The sequence below is a fragment of the Pipistrellus kuhlii genome, unplaced genomic scaffold (genome assembly GCF_014108245.1).
Source record: "Pipistrellus kuhlii isolate mPipKuh1 unplaced genomic scaffold, mPipKuh1.p scaffold_m20_p_23, whole genome shotgun sequence".
Lineage (NCBI taxonomy): Eukaryota > Metazoa > Chordata > Mammalia > Chiroptera > Vespertilionidae > Pipistrellus > Pipistrellus kuhlii.
Genome location: NW_023425522.1, coordinates 5425547 through 5439994, shown reverse-complemented (window position 1 = coordinate 5439994; position 14448 = coordinate 5425547). Strand labels below are relative to the sequence as shown.

General features: G+C 50.0%; 1 protein-coding gene across 1 annotated transcript in view; it reads left to right on the top strand.

Moving 5' to 3' along the window:
- Positions 1–14448, top strand: part of DNAH9 (dynein axonemal heavy chain 9) — a 294112-nt gene that overhangs the window by 221509 nt on the left and 58155 nt on the right. Inside the window, exons 51-56 of the mRNA XM_036451929.2 lie at positions 593–712; positions 3731–3919; positions 6216–6451; positions 10653–10775; positions 11708–11912; positions 14008–14172. Of these exons, the coding sequence (XP_036307822.1) occupies positions 593–712; positions 3731–3919; positions 6216–6451; positions 10653–10775; positions 11708–11912; positions 14008–14172 (1038 nt within the window). The remainder of the gene's footprint in view (positions 1–592; positions 713–3730; positions 3920–6215; positions 6452–10652; positions 10776–11707; positions 11913–14007; positions 14173–14448) is intronic.

Sequence of the window (14448 nt, the reverse complement as noted above, 5' to 3'; positions counted from 1 at the left end):
TATCTTCCAGGACTCCAGGAGAAAGAGAGCGTGCTTACCCTCCTCCATGGCCATCAGCACTCCTGGCCATAGCCCAGTGGTCAGCAAACTCCTTAGTCAGTAGAGCCAAATCTCAACAGCATAACGATTGAAATTCCTTTTGGGATCCAAAAACTAATTTCTGCGCATGGGCCACGAAGTTTCAGTCGCACTGTATGTGTGCACCCACACGTGGTATTTAGCAGAAGAGCCAAACTCAAGGGGCCAAACAGCCGCATGTGGCTCGCAAGCTGCAGTTTGCCAACCGCTGCCCTAGACCAATGACTGTGGAGCTGGTGTAGGAAATCTCAGCTTCTCACTTGGGTCAAGACTGCGCTGGACCCCCCTCCGACCTTCTCCCTCGGGGATCTGGCTGGGGTCTCACCGGATCCCTGCCTGAGAACATCCTAATTCACCTTCCTTTCCTGCCTTGCCCCCTTCCCCTGTCTTCATAGCTTATCCCCCTTATGCCTCCCCACACTCTACCTTGAAGATGCCTGCACGGGGACCCTGCCTCAAGCACTGAGGAGCCGGGGCCGGGGTTACTGACACACCTGTGTTCCTTCCCAAACAGCACCTGGATGAAAACCTGGCCAAGCTCACGGCCAAGTTTGAGAGAGCCACAGCAGACAAACTCAAATGTCAGCAAGAAGCCGAAGCAACCGCGGGCACCATCTCCCTTGCAAATCGCCTGGTGAGTGCGGGCGCGACAGAGCTTTAATTACATTAGCGGAGCTGTCAGGCGCCGGGGAGGCGGGATGGATGAGCCGGCTCCGCGGCGTGGGCTGGGGGAATATTAAAACGTGCTGGGCTGAGGGGCTGCATCCTGAGAAGGGTGTGAACACATGCCCCGGGCCGGTCAGCGTTTCCCTGCAGAGACGGGTGGAGGATGGGAGTGCTGGCTCCTGCAGGCAGCCCGGGTGAGACGTGAGATGCTTACATATGTGTGTATCGACCAGGGGGAGTGTTAGAGAGTGAAGCTAGCATGTGACAGACAGGCTCTGAGCTCCTAACCTGTGTCACGGTCAGGAATGAGGGGGTGAGGACAGGGAACTGAGGCAAAGGCAGAAAAGAATGAGACTTTTTTGCCCTGAGTATTTCTGAACATGACCTTACCTGTGTGTGTGTGCACATCACACACACACACATCATACACTTCACACACATCACACACATACATACATTACACACAAATCCCATACACATGCACATCACATATGTGTCACACGTGTCACACATCACATACTATGCACATCTCACATGCATACATGTCTCACACATCACACACATAACTCACACACTCACATACATCACACGTATCACACGCATGTATCACACAAACATGCACATGTATCGCATACACACACACAGGCTCTAACCTTCCTGAAAAAAAATTAATCAGAGGTTCAGAGCACAGAGCTTGTGCTATCATGCCTGTATATCAAATCACTCTAAAATTTAGAGATTTCATAAAATAACTGCTCTTTAAATCTCCCGAGTCTGTGGGTCGGGAATCTGGGCAGGCTCAGCTAGCAGGCCGCTCCGCTGCAGGTGCCAACAGGGGCCCTGTGGTGTTACTGAGCCGGTGGCCACGCCAGTCTGGAGGGTATACAGTGGCTTCCTTCACGGTGTCTCCATGTAGCCTCAGGCTCCCCACCTGGCCTCACCGGGCTCCTCAGCGCTCCAGGAGCAAAGGTCCCGGCCCCAGGCCTGGGCGGAGGCCAGCTCAGGCCCCTCCCCGGGGCCCACTGTTCACAGCAGCCACAGCTCCGGAGGGCGCAGGCCCAGCTGCTGAAGAGAGGCAGGCCAGGAACCCAAGGCCTTTTAACATGCCTTCGGGTCACAGTCCCCTCACATGTCTGCTAAGAGTGCATAGAGCAGAGCCCCCGTGTGACTTCACTGCATTCGCAAGCCTTTACAGCCCCTTCCTCACCGATAAAGGGCTTCCCACGTGGGCTGCAGCCAGTCTGTGTACGCAGCACAGCTAGTTCCCTCGTGTGGGGAGACTGAGGCACAGAACCAGTGGAGAGAGGCTGCACACAGCATGTGTCTGCAGTACCAGGGTGGCTGAGCTACTGCGCGGCTGGGAGCAGACCAACCCTGCAGAGCGGCGGGTCAGCAACAGAAGCTAAGCTGCACCTGCGCCTACCAGTTCTCTGTAGAAAGGGTATCTCTGCCCCCCAAGAGCGCCCCGGATGGCAGGCCCCTCCAAAGCAGGCCAGTAGAGTCAGTCTGGCTCCTCTGTGCACGCCCATCACTCCTTCCAGCTCCGTGTCTTAATTACCATGTCTCTCTCCCTGCCCACTGTGAATTATTTATAGCGCATGAAATTAATTTTACTTATTTTCATACTCCAGCATTTGGAGAGGAGACGGGAGAGGTGAATAATTTTCTAATATATTTTGCGGACCAGGCACTGTGCTGAGTGATTAGCACGCACGGTCACGTGGAAGCTTTTCAACAGCCCGTGAGGAGGGTTCATATTTGTACCGATGAAGGGTAGACCTGGAAGCCTGCATCAGGGCCTGCCATTGACCCACAGCCCACACAGCACACAGCTCACAGCACACAGTACACGGCACACAGCACGCAGCACAGAGCACACAGCACACAGCTCACAGCACACAGCACACAGCTCATAGCACACAGCTCACAGCACACAGCACACAGCACACAGCTCACAGCACACAGCACACAGCACACAGTTCACAGCACACAGCACACAGCACACAGCTCACAGCACACAGCTCACAGCACACAGCACACAGCACACAGCTCACAGCTCACAGCACACAGCACACAGCTCATAGCACACAGCTCACAGCACACAGCACACAGCACACAGCTCACAGCACACAGCACACAGCACACAGGTACATGGCACACGGCACACGGCACGTGGCATGCGGCACGCAGCACGCAGCTTACAGCACACAGCACACAGCTCACAGCACACAGGACACGGCACACGGCACACGGCACACGGCTCACAGCACGCAGCACACAGCACACAGCACATAGCACACAGTTCACAGCACACAGCACATAGCTCACAGCTCACAGCACACCACACACAGTACAGCACATAGTACACAGCTCACAGCAAATAGTATATAGCATATAGTACACAGCACATAGCACGTAATACACAGCACACAGTACACAGCACACAGCACAAAGCACATAGTACACAGCACACAGCACATGGCACACAGCACGCAGCACACAGCACATAGCTCATAGCACACAGCTCACAGCACATAGTACACAGCACACCACACACAGTACACAGCTCACAGCACATAGTACACAGCACATAGTACACAGCATACACTACACAGCACACAGCACATAGTACACAGTACACAGCACATGGCACACAGCACATAGCACACAGCACATAGTACACAGCACACAGCACACAACACACCACACAACACACAGTACATAGCACACAGCTCACAGTTCACAGCACATAGTACACAGCACACAGCACATAGTACACAACACATAGTACACGGCGCACAGCACACAGCATGCAGCACACAGAACGGGGGCTTGATTGCTGAGATGATGGCTGCAAACCCTCAGGGTCAGAAGAGCCACGTCAGATGCCCCGGGTGTCCCGCATGAAGCGGTCGCTGTGAGCTGCGGGGCTGAGCCCACAGCTGTGACAAGCCTTCTCTCCTCTCTCTGGCCTTTGGAACTGTAGGTGGGAGGACTCGCTTCCGAAAACGTGCGGTGGGCAGAAGCTGTGCAGAATTTCAAGCGGCAGGAAAGCACGTTGTGTGGAGACATCTTACTTACCACGGCCTTGGTTTCCTACCTGGGCTTCTTTACAAAGAAATACCGGCAGAGCCTCCTGGACGGAACCTGGAGACCCTACCTGAGCCGGCTGCAGGTATGTGCGGCCAGAACTCCCGCTGCCCCCAGCAGCCCTGGCACCAGTGCGCTCAATGACAATCACCCAAACCTTCCAGCCCCTCTTGCACACCTTCTCCCACCCTCGCCTGAGCACCCGCCATGATGGCTGGGATCCAGGAGGGAGACACACATACCACGTGCTCCCACACTGCCTGCACTCCACCCATGGCCCTCTGGGCGGGCCAGCTGGGGGATTCCGAGGACAGCAGCTCTGTCCCAATGGAGCCCTCCGTGGGAACGCTTGTCCCCTGCCCAGCAGGCTGCCTCCTGGCCCCTCAAAACAATAAGTCCTGAGCGGCACCAGCGCCACCTGTGTTCCCTCCAGTCTCTCTGCTCTGGAGCCATATGTCTCTAGGCAGCTGGGACCAGGCCTCTCCCTGGCTCCTGCACCGCACCTTGTTCCCAAGCCCCAAGCTGCTCCATCTGTGCCCCCATGTGCACCGGCTGTATCCTCTCCTGCCATGTGCACCAGCGGCCTCCCAGTGTGAGGAGTGGATTCCCCCAGCCCCTCCCCTGCACTGGCCCAGTGGATGGGGACGCTGGGCCCTGCTGAAGCAGCTCAGGGTCGTGTTGGAGCCTTAGACCCAATAACACCTACTGTGACCCGAGACTGCCACACCCCTCCGCCCCATAGCCACGGAGTGTTCTGCGTGCCCTGGGCCTCACAAGGTGACTAAGACACCTTAGCTGCCAGCCCGCCAGCCTGCAGGCAGCCCCAGCCCCGCAGGAGCACAAGTGGGGCGGGACTCAGCAAGTAGGGGCTGCATTCCCGAGCTCGCCTGTAGGTGTCGCCTTTGAACGCAGAACCCACATTCTCTAGTGAGGATGGGTTTCACACATGGGCTTATGAAGTCTTACCTGATAATGTGTCGAATAGTGCTTTAAAAGCTGTTACAGGTCTAGGAAATAAGTCGATAGTGCTTTAAAAGCTGTTACAGGTCTAGGAAATAAACAAAAAGAACGCTATTTATTTACTTGGGTACTTGTAGAAAAGGAAGGTGTTAAAAGGGCGATCATTAGCTGAGTGAGTGAAATAGGGCAGCTTTGTGAGGATTTTTCTGGTTTTGTTTGGGATTTGCAAGCATCTTCATGCCCTGGACCCTGACAGCAGTTGGGTGAAATCCTTCTGGCATCGATAGCTCTCAGTGCAAAAGCCAGAAAAGTTACAAAGGAAGCTGACTCCACAGGGGTAAGGATCTTCAGAGGCTGTTGGATGGCACAGCACTGGCCACTCACAAACTTAACAGGTGGTTAAAGGGGCAGGAGATGGTTTGCAAAGGTTTTCCCGGGGTAACTGGGAAGACAGACTGCAGAGAAGAGAGAGACGGAGGGGTTCAAAAGGCATATGTGTGTGAACCTCGAAAACCTTCTGCTAAATGAACGTAGCCAGACACAAAACATCACTTTTGTATGATTCCTTTTAAGTGAAATAGCCAGACTAAGTAAACCCATCAAGACAGAAAGCAGAAGCGTGGTTGCTAAGGGCTGGGGGTAGGGGGTCACGGGGCGTGACTAATAATGGGTACGGGGCCTCTTTTGGGGCGATGAAAGTACTTCAGACCCAGAGCTGATGGCTGCACAACACTGAGATGATTACTTCCATTTTTTAAAAAGGCAGACGTCCCCATGGGACATATTATTTGCACAAGAATTACACAAGCAGAGAGAGGTCAGCAGAGACAGAGAGGCCGCAGGGAAACGGGCTGTGCGGAGGCACGCTCAGGCCTGGCAGGCACACCGGTCTCCCAGGGCACCTGCAGGGAGTTTGCAGAGTCACATGGTCATCCCTGGGTGTGGGGTCCTGGGCCTGGAGCGAGGGAAGACCCCAGCTCTCTGCACACCAGGCCTCTGTCAGCAGGGGGAGGCAATGAGAGCAGAGAGCTGTCTGTGTAGGCTGCACAGACAGAGAAAGCTCCATAGACATGGGGCCTGAGCAGGAGAAGCACAGAGATGCAGCATGCTAACATGGGTAAGGGCATCGAAGAGGCTGTTGATTTAGATGCAAATGATTCATGGTAGAAATCTTATTTCAGTGAATAAACTGAAGGGCAAGGGTCACACAGGCTGAATTTCTGCTGTTTTCACCAGTCAACACACACAAACACAAAAAAAATACACTAGGTACTTTAAAAATCCTGTGTCCAGAAATAATTACACATCATCCAGAAAAGCTCTTTCAAGGAACTCCTCATTTTAGAGAACCACTGAGCATCCCGCCCCAGCTGAGAAGGCACGCTTCTGTGCTGAGTGTGGGGGTGTTCCTTCATCCTCAGGTCCCCATCCCAGTCACCCCCAGCCTGGACCCCCTGAGAATGCTGACAGACGATGCCGACGTGGCTGCCTGGCAGAACCAGGGTCTCCCCTCCGACCGCATGTCCGTGGAGAATGCCACCATCCTCCTCACCTGCGAGCGCTGGCCGCTCCTGGTCGACCCTCAGCTGCAAGGCATCAAATGGGTCAAGAACAAATACGGAGAAGACCTCCGGGTCACCCAGATCAGTCGGAAGGGGTAAGTGGCCTAGCATCAAAGATCCCACTTTTGCCATTTGTGCAGAGAAAACAAAAGTGTTATGAGCGGACCTTAAGCCCCGGAGGGTTGTTCCTTCTCTCTTGGTCCCTCCCGGTCTTTCAGGTTCCTCCTCCCGTTTTAGGGCACATCTCAGTGCAAGATGCTTGGGTACCGAGTCTCTGATTTTCTCTCTCGTTAGAGATCACTCATGTCAGCCTCTCAACCCACTCAGGAGTCCCGGCTCCACCATCCCTGGCATCCTCCCTCCCATCTCTGCTTGAATACTCCCAAACTCCCCAAGCATCACGTTTCATTGTCAGAATATGTGTCTTACAATAAGGTGACCAGACGTCCCGCTTTTGGCGGGACAGTCCCGATTTTTAACAATTTGTCCCGTGTCCCGCAGCGTTTTAAGGTGACCAGACTCGGGACTTTTTTAAAACGTTGCGGGACACGAGACAAATTGTTAAAAATCGGGACTGTCCCGCCAAAAGCGGAACGTCTGGTCACCTTATCTTACAAAGTCTTCCTCACCTGGAGCCAAAACCTGCCCCTTCCTCCCACCTCTGCCCCGGAGCCACACTAAACAACCTAAACTCTCTTTGTCCTGAGGAGCAACAGGACATTTGGATTGGATGCATAGCAGCCAAGGGAACTCAGAGCCCTTTGTGCCAGCCATGCAGCTTTGAACCTACCAGGAGGGAGTTACTACTACAAGAAGGGGCATGAAGACCACAGAGAATGTCAGTCCAGTACCCACCACGCGGCACAGACCGGGCCTCAGCATCTCTCACCCCATTGCTCCATTAGCCCTGTTACACCTTAGCCCTGTATTTTCAGTATTTGATTCTTTTTTTTTTTTAATATATTTTATTGATTTTTTTTTTTCTTTTTACAGAGAGGAAGAGAGAGGAATAAAGAGTAAGAAAAATCAATGAGAGAAAATCATTGATCAGCTGCCTCCTACACACCCTCTACTGGGGATGTGCCCACAACCAAGGTACATACCCTTGACCGGAATCAAACATGGGACTTTTCAGTCCGCAGGCCGACGCTCTATCCACCGAGCCAAACCGGCCTCAGCCAGTATTCAATTCTTATTCTGTGCCCTAGGATGCATAAGAGAAATAGAGTAGGGCAATGAGGGAGAGGGACAGGGCCTGGGCCATGTATTAGGTGGTTGACATGTGCCATTCTTGATGGTACAAGTTTTATTTCAAACTAGAGGCCTGATGCATGAAGTTTGTGTGAGAGTAGACCTTCCTTCCCCCGACTGCTGGCACTGTTTTCCTGGGACCCAGGCTTTCCTCACAACCCCGGCTTCGTCTGAAAGGTTATCCGGAAGGACGTCCGGTCTAATTAGCATATTACACTTGTGTTATCATAGATGACTTTTTAATCCACACAACAGAAAGGTCAGTGTTATTGGTACCATTCACATTTGAGGAAAGTGAGATTCACAGAAGTAATTTCCTCAAGAGTACACAGCTTTCAAGGCAATGGCTATTGGTTCCCCCGTGGTCATAACAGCATTATTTGCAAGAGGCAAAAGGTGGAAGCAATCCACCTGTCCATGAACAGATAAGTGGAGGAATAAAATGTAGTATATACATACAATGGAATATCATTCTTCCTTGGAAATGAATGAAATTCTGATACATGCTACAACATGAATGAACCTTAACATCCTTAAGGACATCCTGTAAGTGAAATAAGCCAGTCACAGAAGGACAACTATTGCGTAATTCCACTTACATGAGGTACTTCGGGTGGTTAGGTTCATAGGGACAGAAATAGTCCCCCAGGGGAGGGGCAGGGGAGACAAGGAATCATTGTGTAAGGGGGTGCAGGGTTTCAGTTTTGCAAGACAAAGAGTTCTGGAGAGGAATGGTGGTTATGGTAACACAATAGTGAGAATGTTCTTGATGCCACCAAACTTTACACTTAAAAATGGTGAAGATGGTGGGTTTCATGTATATTTTACCACAATTAAAAATTAATTTAAATACTTTTAAATCAATGGAGGCAGTGTTTGAACCAAGGTGATCTCACTTAGAGACCCAAGGTTTATTTACTCGAACACATGGCTTCCAAAGTGAGATTTCCGGGGGCGGTGGGGGAGGGGGGGCCGCGGCGGCTGGGAGCAATGGAAAGATATGTACACATATAATACCTTAATAAAAAATAAAAATAAAAATAAATAATAATAATAAAAATAAAAACTTTTGCTGCTCTGACCACTTGTCCCAAACATGCTTGTCCAGAGATCCAGCTCACCCACGGTTGTTAAAGCAAACATATAATGTTGCAAAGATAGTTAAAGCAGCCGAAACAGGTTTGGCTCAGTGGGTAGAGTGTCGGCCTGCAGATTGAAAGGTCCCGGGTTCGATTCCAGTCAAGGGCATGTACCTTGGTTGCAGGTACATCCCCAGTGGGGGGTGTGCAAGAGGCAGCTGATGGATGATTATCTCTCATCGATGTTTCTAACTCTCTGTCTCTCTCTCTCTTCCTCTCTGTAAAAAATCAATAAAACATTTTTTTTTAAAGATAGTTAAAGCAAATATTGAATACAGAATGGACTTTTTCTTACAGAGCAAACTTTGGTGAGAAAGGACATGAGACATTTAATTATTCTTTTCTAACTAACCAATAACTGCATTTTAGGGGGGGGAAATTGTTCTTTTTGCTCATTCCTGTTGCCCTAATACCAAAAACAGTGCTTGACACAAGAAGCCCTTGGTAAGCACCTGTTCAAGTAATTCTCTGTTCATGTCCATTGACTACTCTTCTGTTAGATGGTGTTCTAGATTTGGTATCTAGTATTTGAATGTATATATTTTATTATATGTAATATATACTGAGACTATTTACTATAGCCTCCCTTGATCAGAGAAGTGGATGTTCGGTGGAGTGTCATTTGTCTTTTTATCTGTACATACTACAATTTGTTCAGATTTGTCACTCATTTCTTTCATTGATCAAGCTTAGAAAAGTCTTTTTTTGTCCAGAAATTATGTAAATATTCACCTAGAATTTTTAGTTTTTTAATGTTTTTTTTTACACTGAAACCCAATCACCTGAAATATATTTTAGAGTATTAAGTGAAGTATAGACCTAATTTTTATTTTTGAAGTGGTTAGCCATTTTCCAATACCATTTATTAAATTCTCCATCCTTTCCCCAATTAATTAGAGGTGACATTTTACTCTATGTTAAATTTTCTTATTAAATGGATCTTTATTTCTTTCTATTCATATAAAATATACCTTTAATTATTTAGTTTTATATTTAGTAACATTTGTTGTGATATTTCTCATTTAAAATACATATATATTATTGCAGTAAAAGAAAAAAAAAGGCTGTACAAAGAAATTACAAAGTCAAAAATTAAACTCCTATAATACATTATTAGCAGAAAAAGATTGCTAACTTTTTGGTATAGGATAGATATCCTTTTAGACCTTTTTTTCTACATATCTGTATTGTTGAAGTTATATAAAATATTTCAGTATTAGCTTATATGAGTCCCTCCTCTTCTTCTTCACTATAATATTTTTTAAATATTTTATTGATTTTTTAAAAATATATTTGTGTTGGTTCCAGAGAGAAGAAAGAGGGAGAGGGAGAGAGAGAAACATCAATGATGAGAATCATTGATTGACTGCATCTGCACGCCCCCTATTGGGGATTGAGCCCACAACCCGGGCATGTGATCTGACCCAAAATCAAACACCCAACCAACCGAGCCACACCAGCCAGGGCCAATTATATAAAAATAGTTATAGAAAAATATTTAATGACATGGAAAAATGTTTACAATGCATTTTATGTACATAGCCAGGTTATGAAACAAATATGCTTTATATTATAAGTCTAATAATAAATATAAATGCAAATATAAGTAATTATATATATAATATAAAATAAATAGACATAGCGATAATAAACTTGAAAATGTATGATATCAAAGCATATAGTAGCACCAAATTTAAAGGATGGAAAGGCTATAGTTAATTTCCATATTTTTGTTTTGAAATTTTCCCCTATTTCTACAACTACATAAGAAAAAAATGTGGCCACAGAAATCATCCCAGGTAGAAATCTTCCAAGTTTATCCCTGAGTGTCAGAGCCTCCACTGTTGTTAAATTTCCTCTGGATCTGTACCTGGCCACAGGCTCATTCTACCGACTTTCTCCCCAGCTACCTCCAAACCTTAGAGCAAGCTCTGGAAGCTGGAGACGTGGTGCTGATTGAAAACCTGGAAGAGTCCATTGATCCTGTCCTGGGACCGCTGCTCGGGAGAGAAGTCATTAAAAAAGGACGGTGAGACTCGGCTGGGTTACCAGTCCTTTGCGAGCTGGTTCATGACCCAGGCAGGACTGTGGCAGCTCTGCTCCCTTTAGAACGGCTCTCCCCAGCCTGCGTGGAGCGTCTCCCACAGCACGCACACCCCTCTTCCCTCCAGCAGAGGAGTGACCTGCTGCCTCACATCCTAGAGAAAGTCTCTAGAGTCACTTTGCTTCCATCCATCCATGTCCTCCTCCGATCTTTAGATGTCCTTCTAAACAGCCATGGCGCCCTGTTTTGGAGGAACCTCAGAAGGAAAGGGACCCAACAGCAGGCTGACTTGAAGCCTGAGCATTTTACCCAAGCCAGGCCTCCGAGTCCTGAGAACTCACCTCTTTGTCCCTGTGATGAGCCCGATGGCTCTGGGTGCTGGAAGCTAATTAGCGTGTGGCAGAAGCAGGAGGAAAGAGAAGAGACCAGAGGGCTCCTAGGAGAGGGAGGGGTGATTATCATGAAGCCTTGCCCAGTGCCTGAGAGGAAAGCCGCCTTTCCATGTCCTCCAGATGTGCTCGTTAACTTAATTAACCGTTTTCACTCGTGGACGTCATTCTCTGTCAGCAGCAGACATAAGTAAGCCCTGCAGCCAGCCTGTGAGGTACCTTTGTGTGAACTAAAGAGGTGCCCTCCCTGCAAACACTTTACTGCCATCTGCTGGAATGTTCCGTAACGTGTCACCGGCTCTCCCCGACGGTTTGCATGATGCAGACAGACTCAAACATGGTGTCCTGGGAAAAGTCTATCACCCTCCACCCCAGTTTCCTACGCTAAGGCAGCAAGAACCCCAGAGCTCACGCTAGCCATGCTTAGGGATCCGCCTGAATATGGCAGCATTATTGACTGTGATCTTAAAACAAATCTAGAATTCTGTCTCTGGTTTAACCACCTTTACCAGAGCCTTCATGTTCCAGGTTCATTAAAATCGGGGACAAAGAGTGTGAATACAACCCCAAGTTCCGGCTCATCCTTCACACCAAGCTGGCCAATCCTCACTACCAGCCGGAGCTGCAGGCCCAGGCCACCCTCATCAACTTCACTGTGACCAGGGATGGCCTGGAGGACCAGCTGCTGGCCGCCGTGGTCAGCATGGAGAGGCCAGACCTGGAGCAGCTGAAGGTGCGTCCGGGACCCGCCAAGCGAGGGAGGCGGACAGTGCGCTGTCACTAGATCCCAGGGGGGCGCCCCTCTCTGGGGGAAGTATGTGGGCTGCTTGCTCTGGAGCTGAGCAGCCGGGGCTCTGCTAGACTGAGGAGCATCCACCCCTCCAGCCAGGGAGCACCAGGGAAACAGGGTAGTGTGAGCTGAAGAACTGAGGCAGACAGGCACTCATCACAGGGCCATGGAGGGGCTGTGCGCTGGCATGGCCAGCCATGAAGGCCTCCTGTCACACATGTTCTCATGCCTGTGTCACCACTAAGCAGGCTTCAGTTTTGCAAGGGCATTCAAAAACAGGCGGCTCATCCACCGTAGGACAGCGTCTTAGCTCGGGCTGCTACAGTAGAATACAGACCATTTGTTTTCTCGCAGTTCTGGAAGCTGTAAATCTAAGGTAGGAGATGGCTTGTTTGGTGTCCAGAGAGACCTTCCTCCCTGGCTTGGAGATGGCCACCATGTCACCGGGTCCCCAGGCCGCCTCCTGTGTGTGCAGAGTGAGAGAACCTCTCTGGGATGTCTGTTTATAAGGGCACTACTCCCATCAGACCAGAGCCGCACCCTACTGACCTCACTTAACCTCACTCAACCCCGAAAAGGCCCATTTCCAATATGGGGGGGAAGGGCTTCAGCATGATTTACTGGGACCCAATTCAGTCCACAGCAAGCAACATCCCCCTTTTACGCTCTTTAGGCCTGGTTAGATTGTAAATGCACCTCCAAAATGACTGTCTGTGAGACTGACACCAGGGCTCCCGGCCGGCTTCCTGCGAGCATGCCTTCACTGAGCACACACCCAGGAGCCCAGCTCCCAAGCAGGCCAGAGCACGGGCGCTCAGGCTCAGCAGGTGGAAAGGAACACCAGGTCCCTGCCCTCGTAGGCTTCCGGGTCTAGTGGAGGGACACAGAAAATAAGGATGCAAACAAAAAATATATGCCATGTCAGGTGGTGATGAGAATCTTAGTGAGCCCTGGACTAATTCAAACTGGGAAGTCAGAAAAAGGTTCTATGAGGGGGTTGCATCTGAGCTAATTCCTACTTTTTAAAAAATATTTTTTTTATTGATTTCAGAGAGGAAGAGAGAGGGAGGAAGGGAGAATGAGAGAGAGAGAGAAACATCAATGTTGAGAGAGAATCATTGATCAACTGCCTCCTGCATGCCCCATGCTGGGGATTAAGCCTGCAATCCGGGCATGTGCCCTGATGGGAAATCAAACCATGACCACCTGGTTCAACCACTGAGCCAGGCCGGCGGGGCCCTCACTAATTTAAAGACCCTGGTACCGAGTCTTCTCAGCAGAGAACAGCAAATCCCAGTTGCAAACTGGGGTTGAGGAAAGTGTTTGGTAAGAAGCAGAAGCTGAGCAGGGTGGCCATGGCTCAAGCCTCCAACAGGAAGTTCGTTCTTTTGTGGATCCAAAAGCAGTCACCCCAGCTGGGCACAGGCAGAGAAACTGCAGCTGCCTGAGTTTATGGCCCCACCAGAGAGAGTATCCAGTGCTGTGGGATAGGAACCTAACAACCCCAGAGGGAAGACAGGTGAGACCCACTTGGACCCCAGCACCCCTGCCAGCCTTGAGGAGAGCTCCTGCAGTGATCTTGTCTAAGACAGTTTCTATTGACTCTTCCCTTCCCCCCCCCCCAAAAAAAACACCTTATCCGTAGGAGAGCACTTCATGTGGGAGCAGGAAAGTGGTGATAGAGAAGACCCTATGGGGAACTAACACTATTCACCAAAACAGGTTCCGTTTCCTGAACAGACTGCTGGCATCGTGCGCAGCATTGCACAGCATGCCCAGGCGTGGGGCCTGGGACTAACCCAGCCCAGGCTACTAAAGGTCACAGGAGGTCATTAGCCTAAGGTCACATGGCTAGGAAATGGTACAGTTGGGATTCAACTCAGATGCTTATGGTCTCAATCATTCTGCTATTTTGCCTCAGTTTGCTGTCTCGAAGAGAAGGGACCCTGGGCCCATAAACGTTTATTTTTTCAGACTCTCCCGAGAGTAGGACGCTCTGGGCTTCTCTGTGTGACACCCCCTCACTTGATCTTCGCAGTCAGATCTCACGAAGCAGCAGAACGGGTTCAAAATCACCCTGAAAACGCTGGAAGACAGCCTGCTGTCCCGCCTCTCCTCGGCCTCGGGGAACTTCCTGGAAGAGACGGCCTTGGTGGAGAACTTGGAGGTCACCAAGCAGACCGCCGCGGAAGTCGAGGAGAAGGTGAGAAACCACCCTGGCCGCCTGAGCTGGGGAGCAAAAGGCCCCTCCCAGGCCCTGCGTTCAACTTTTAGGTCAAAGAAGCCAGACTGACAGAGGGCTCTTCCGTCTCCCCAAGTTTCTCCTAGAAAAGCAAACTAAGGACTCCTGAAATGAGGGGCTCACTTTCTGTATTGTGGAGGTCCCACCTGCTGGGAAATGCTTTTGACAACTCCCTTCCACAAACGTTTGATGAGCAGTGAAGCCCGTGCAGGGCATTGCTGTCTGTGCAGGGGAGGG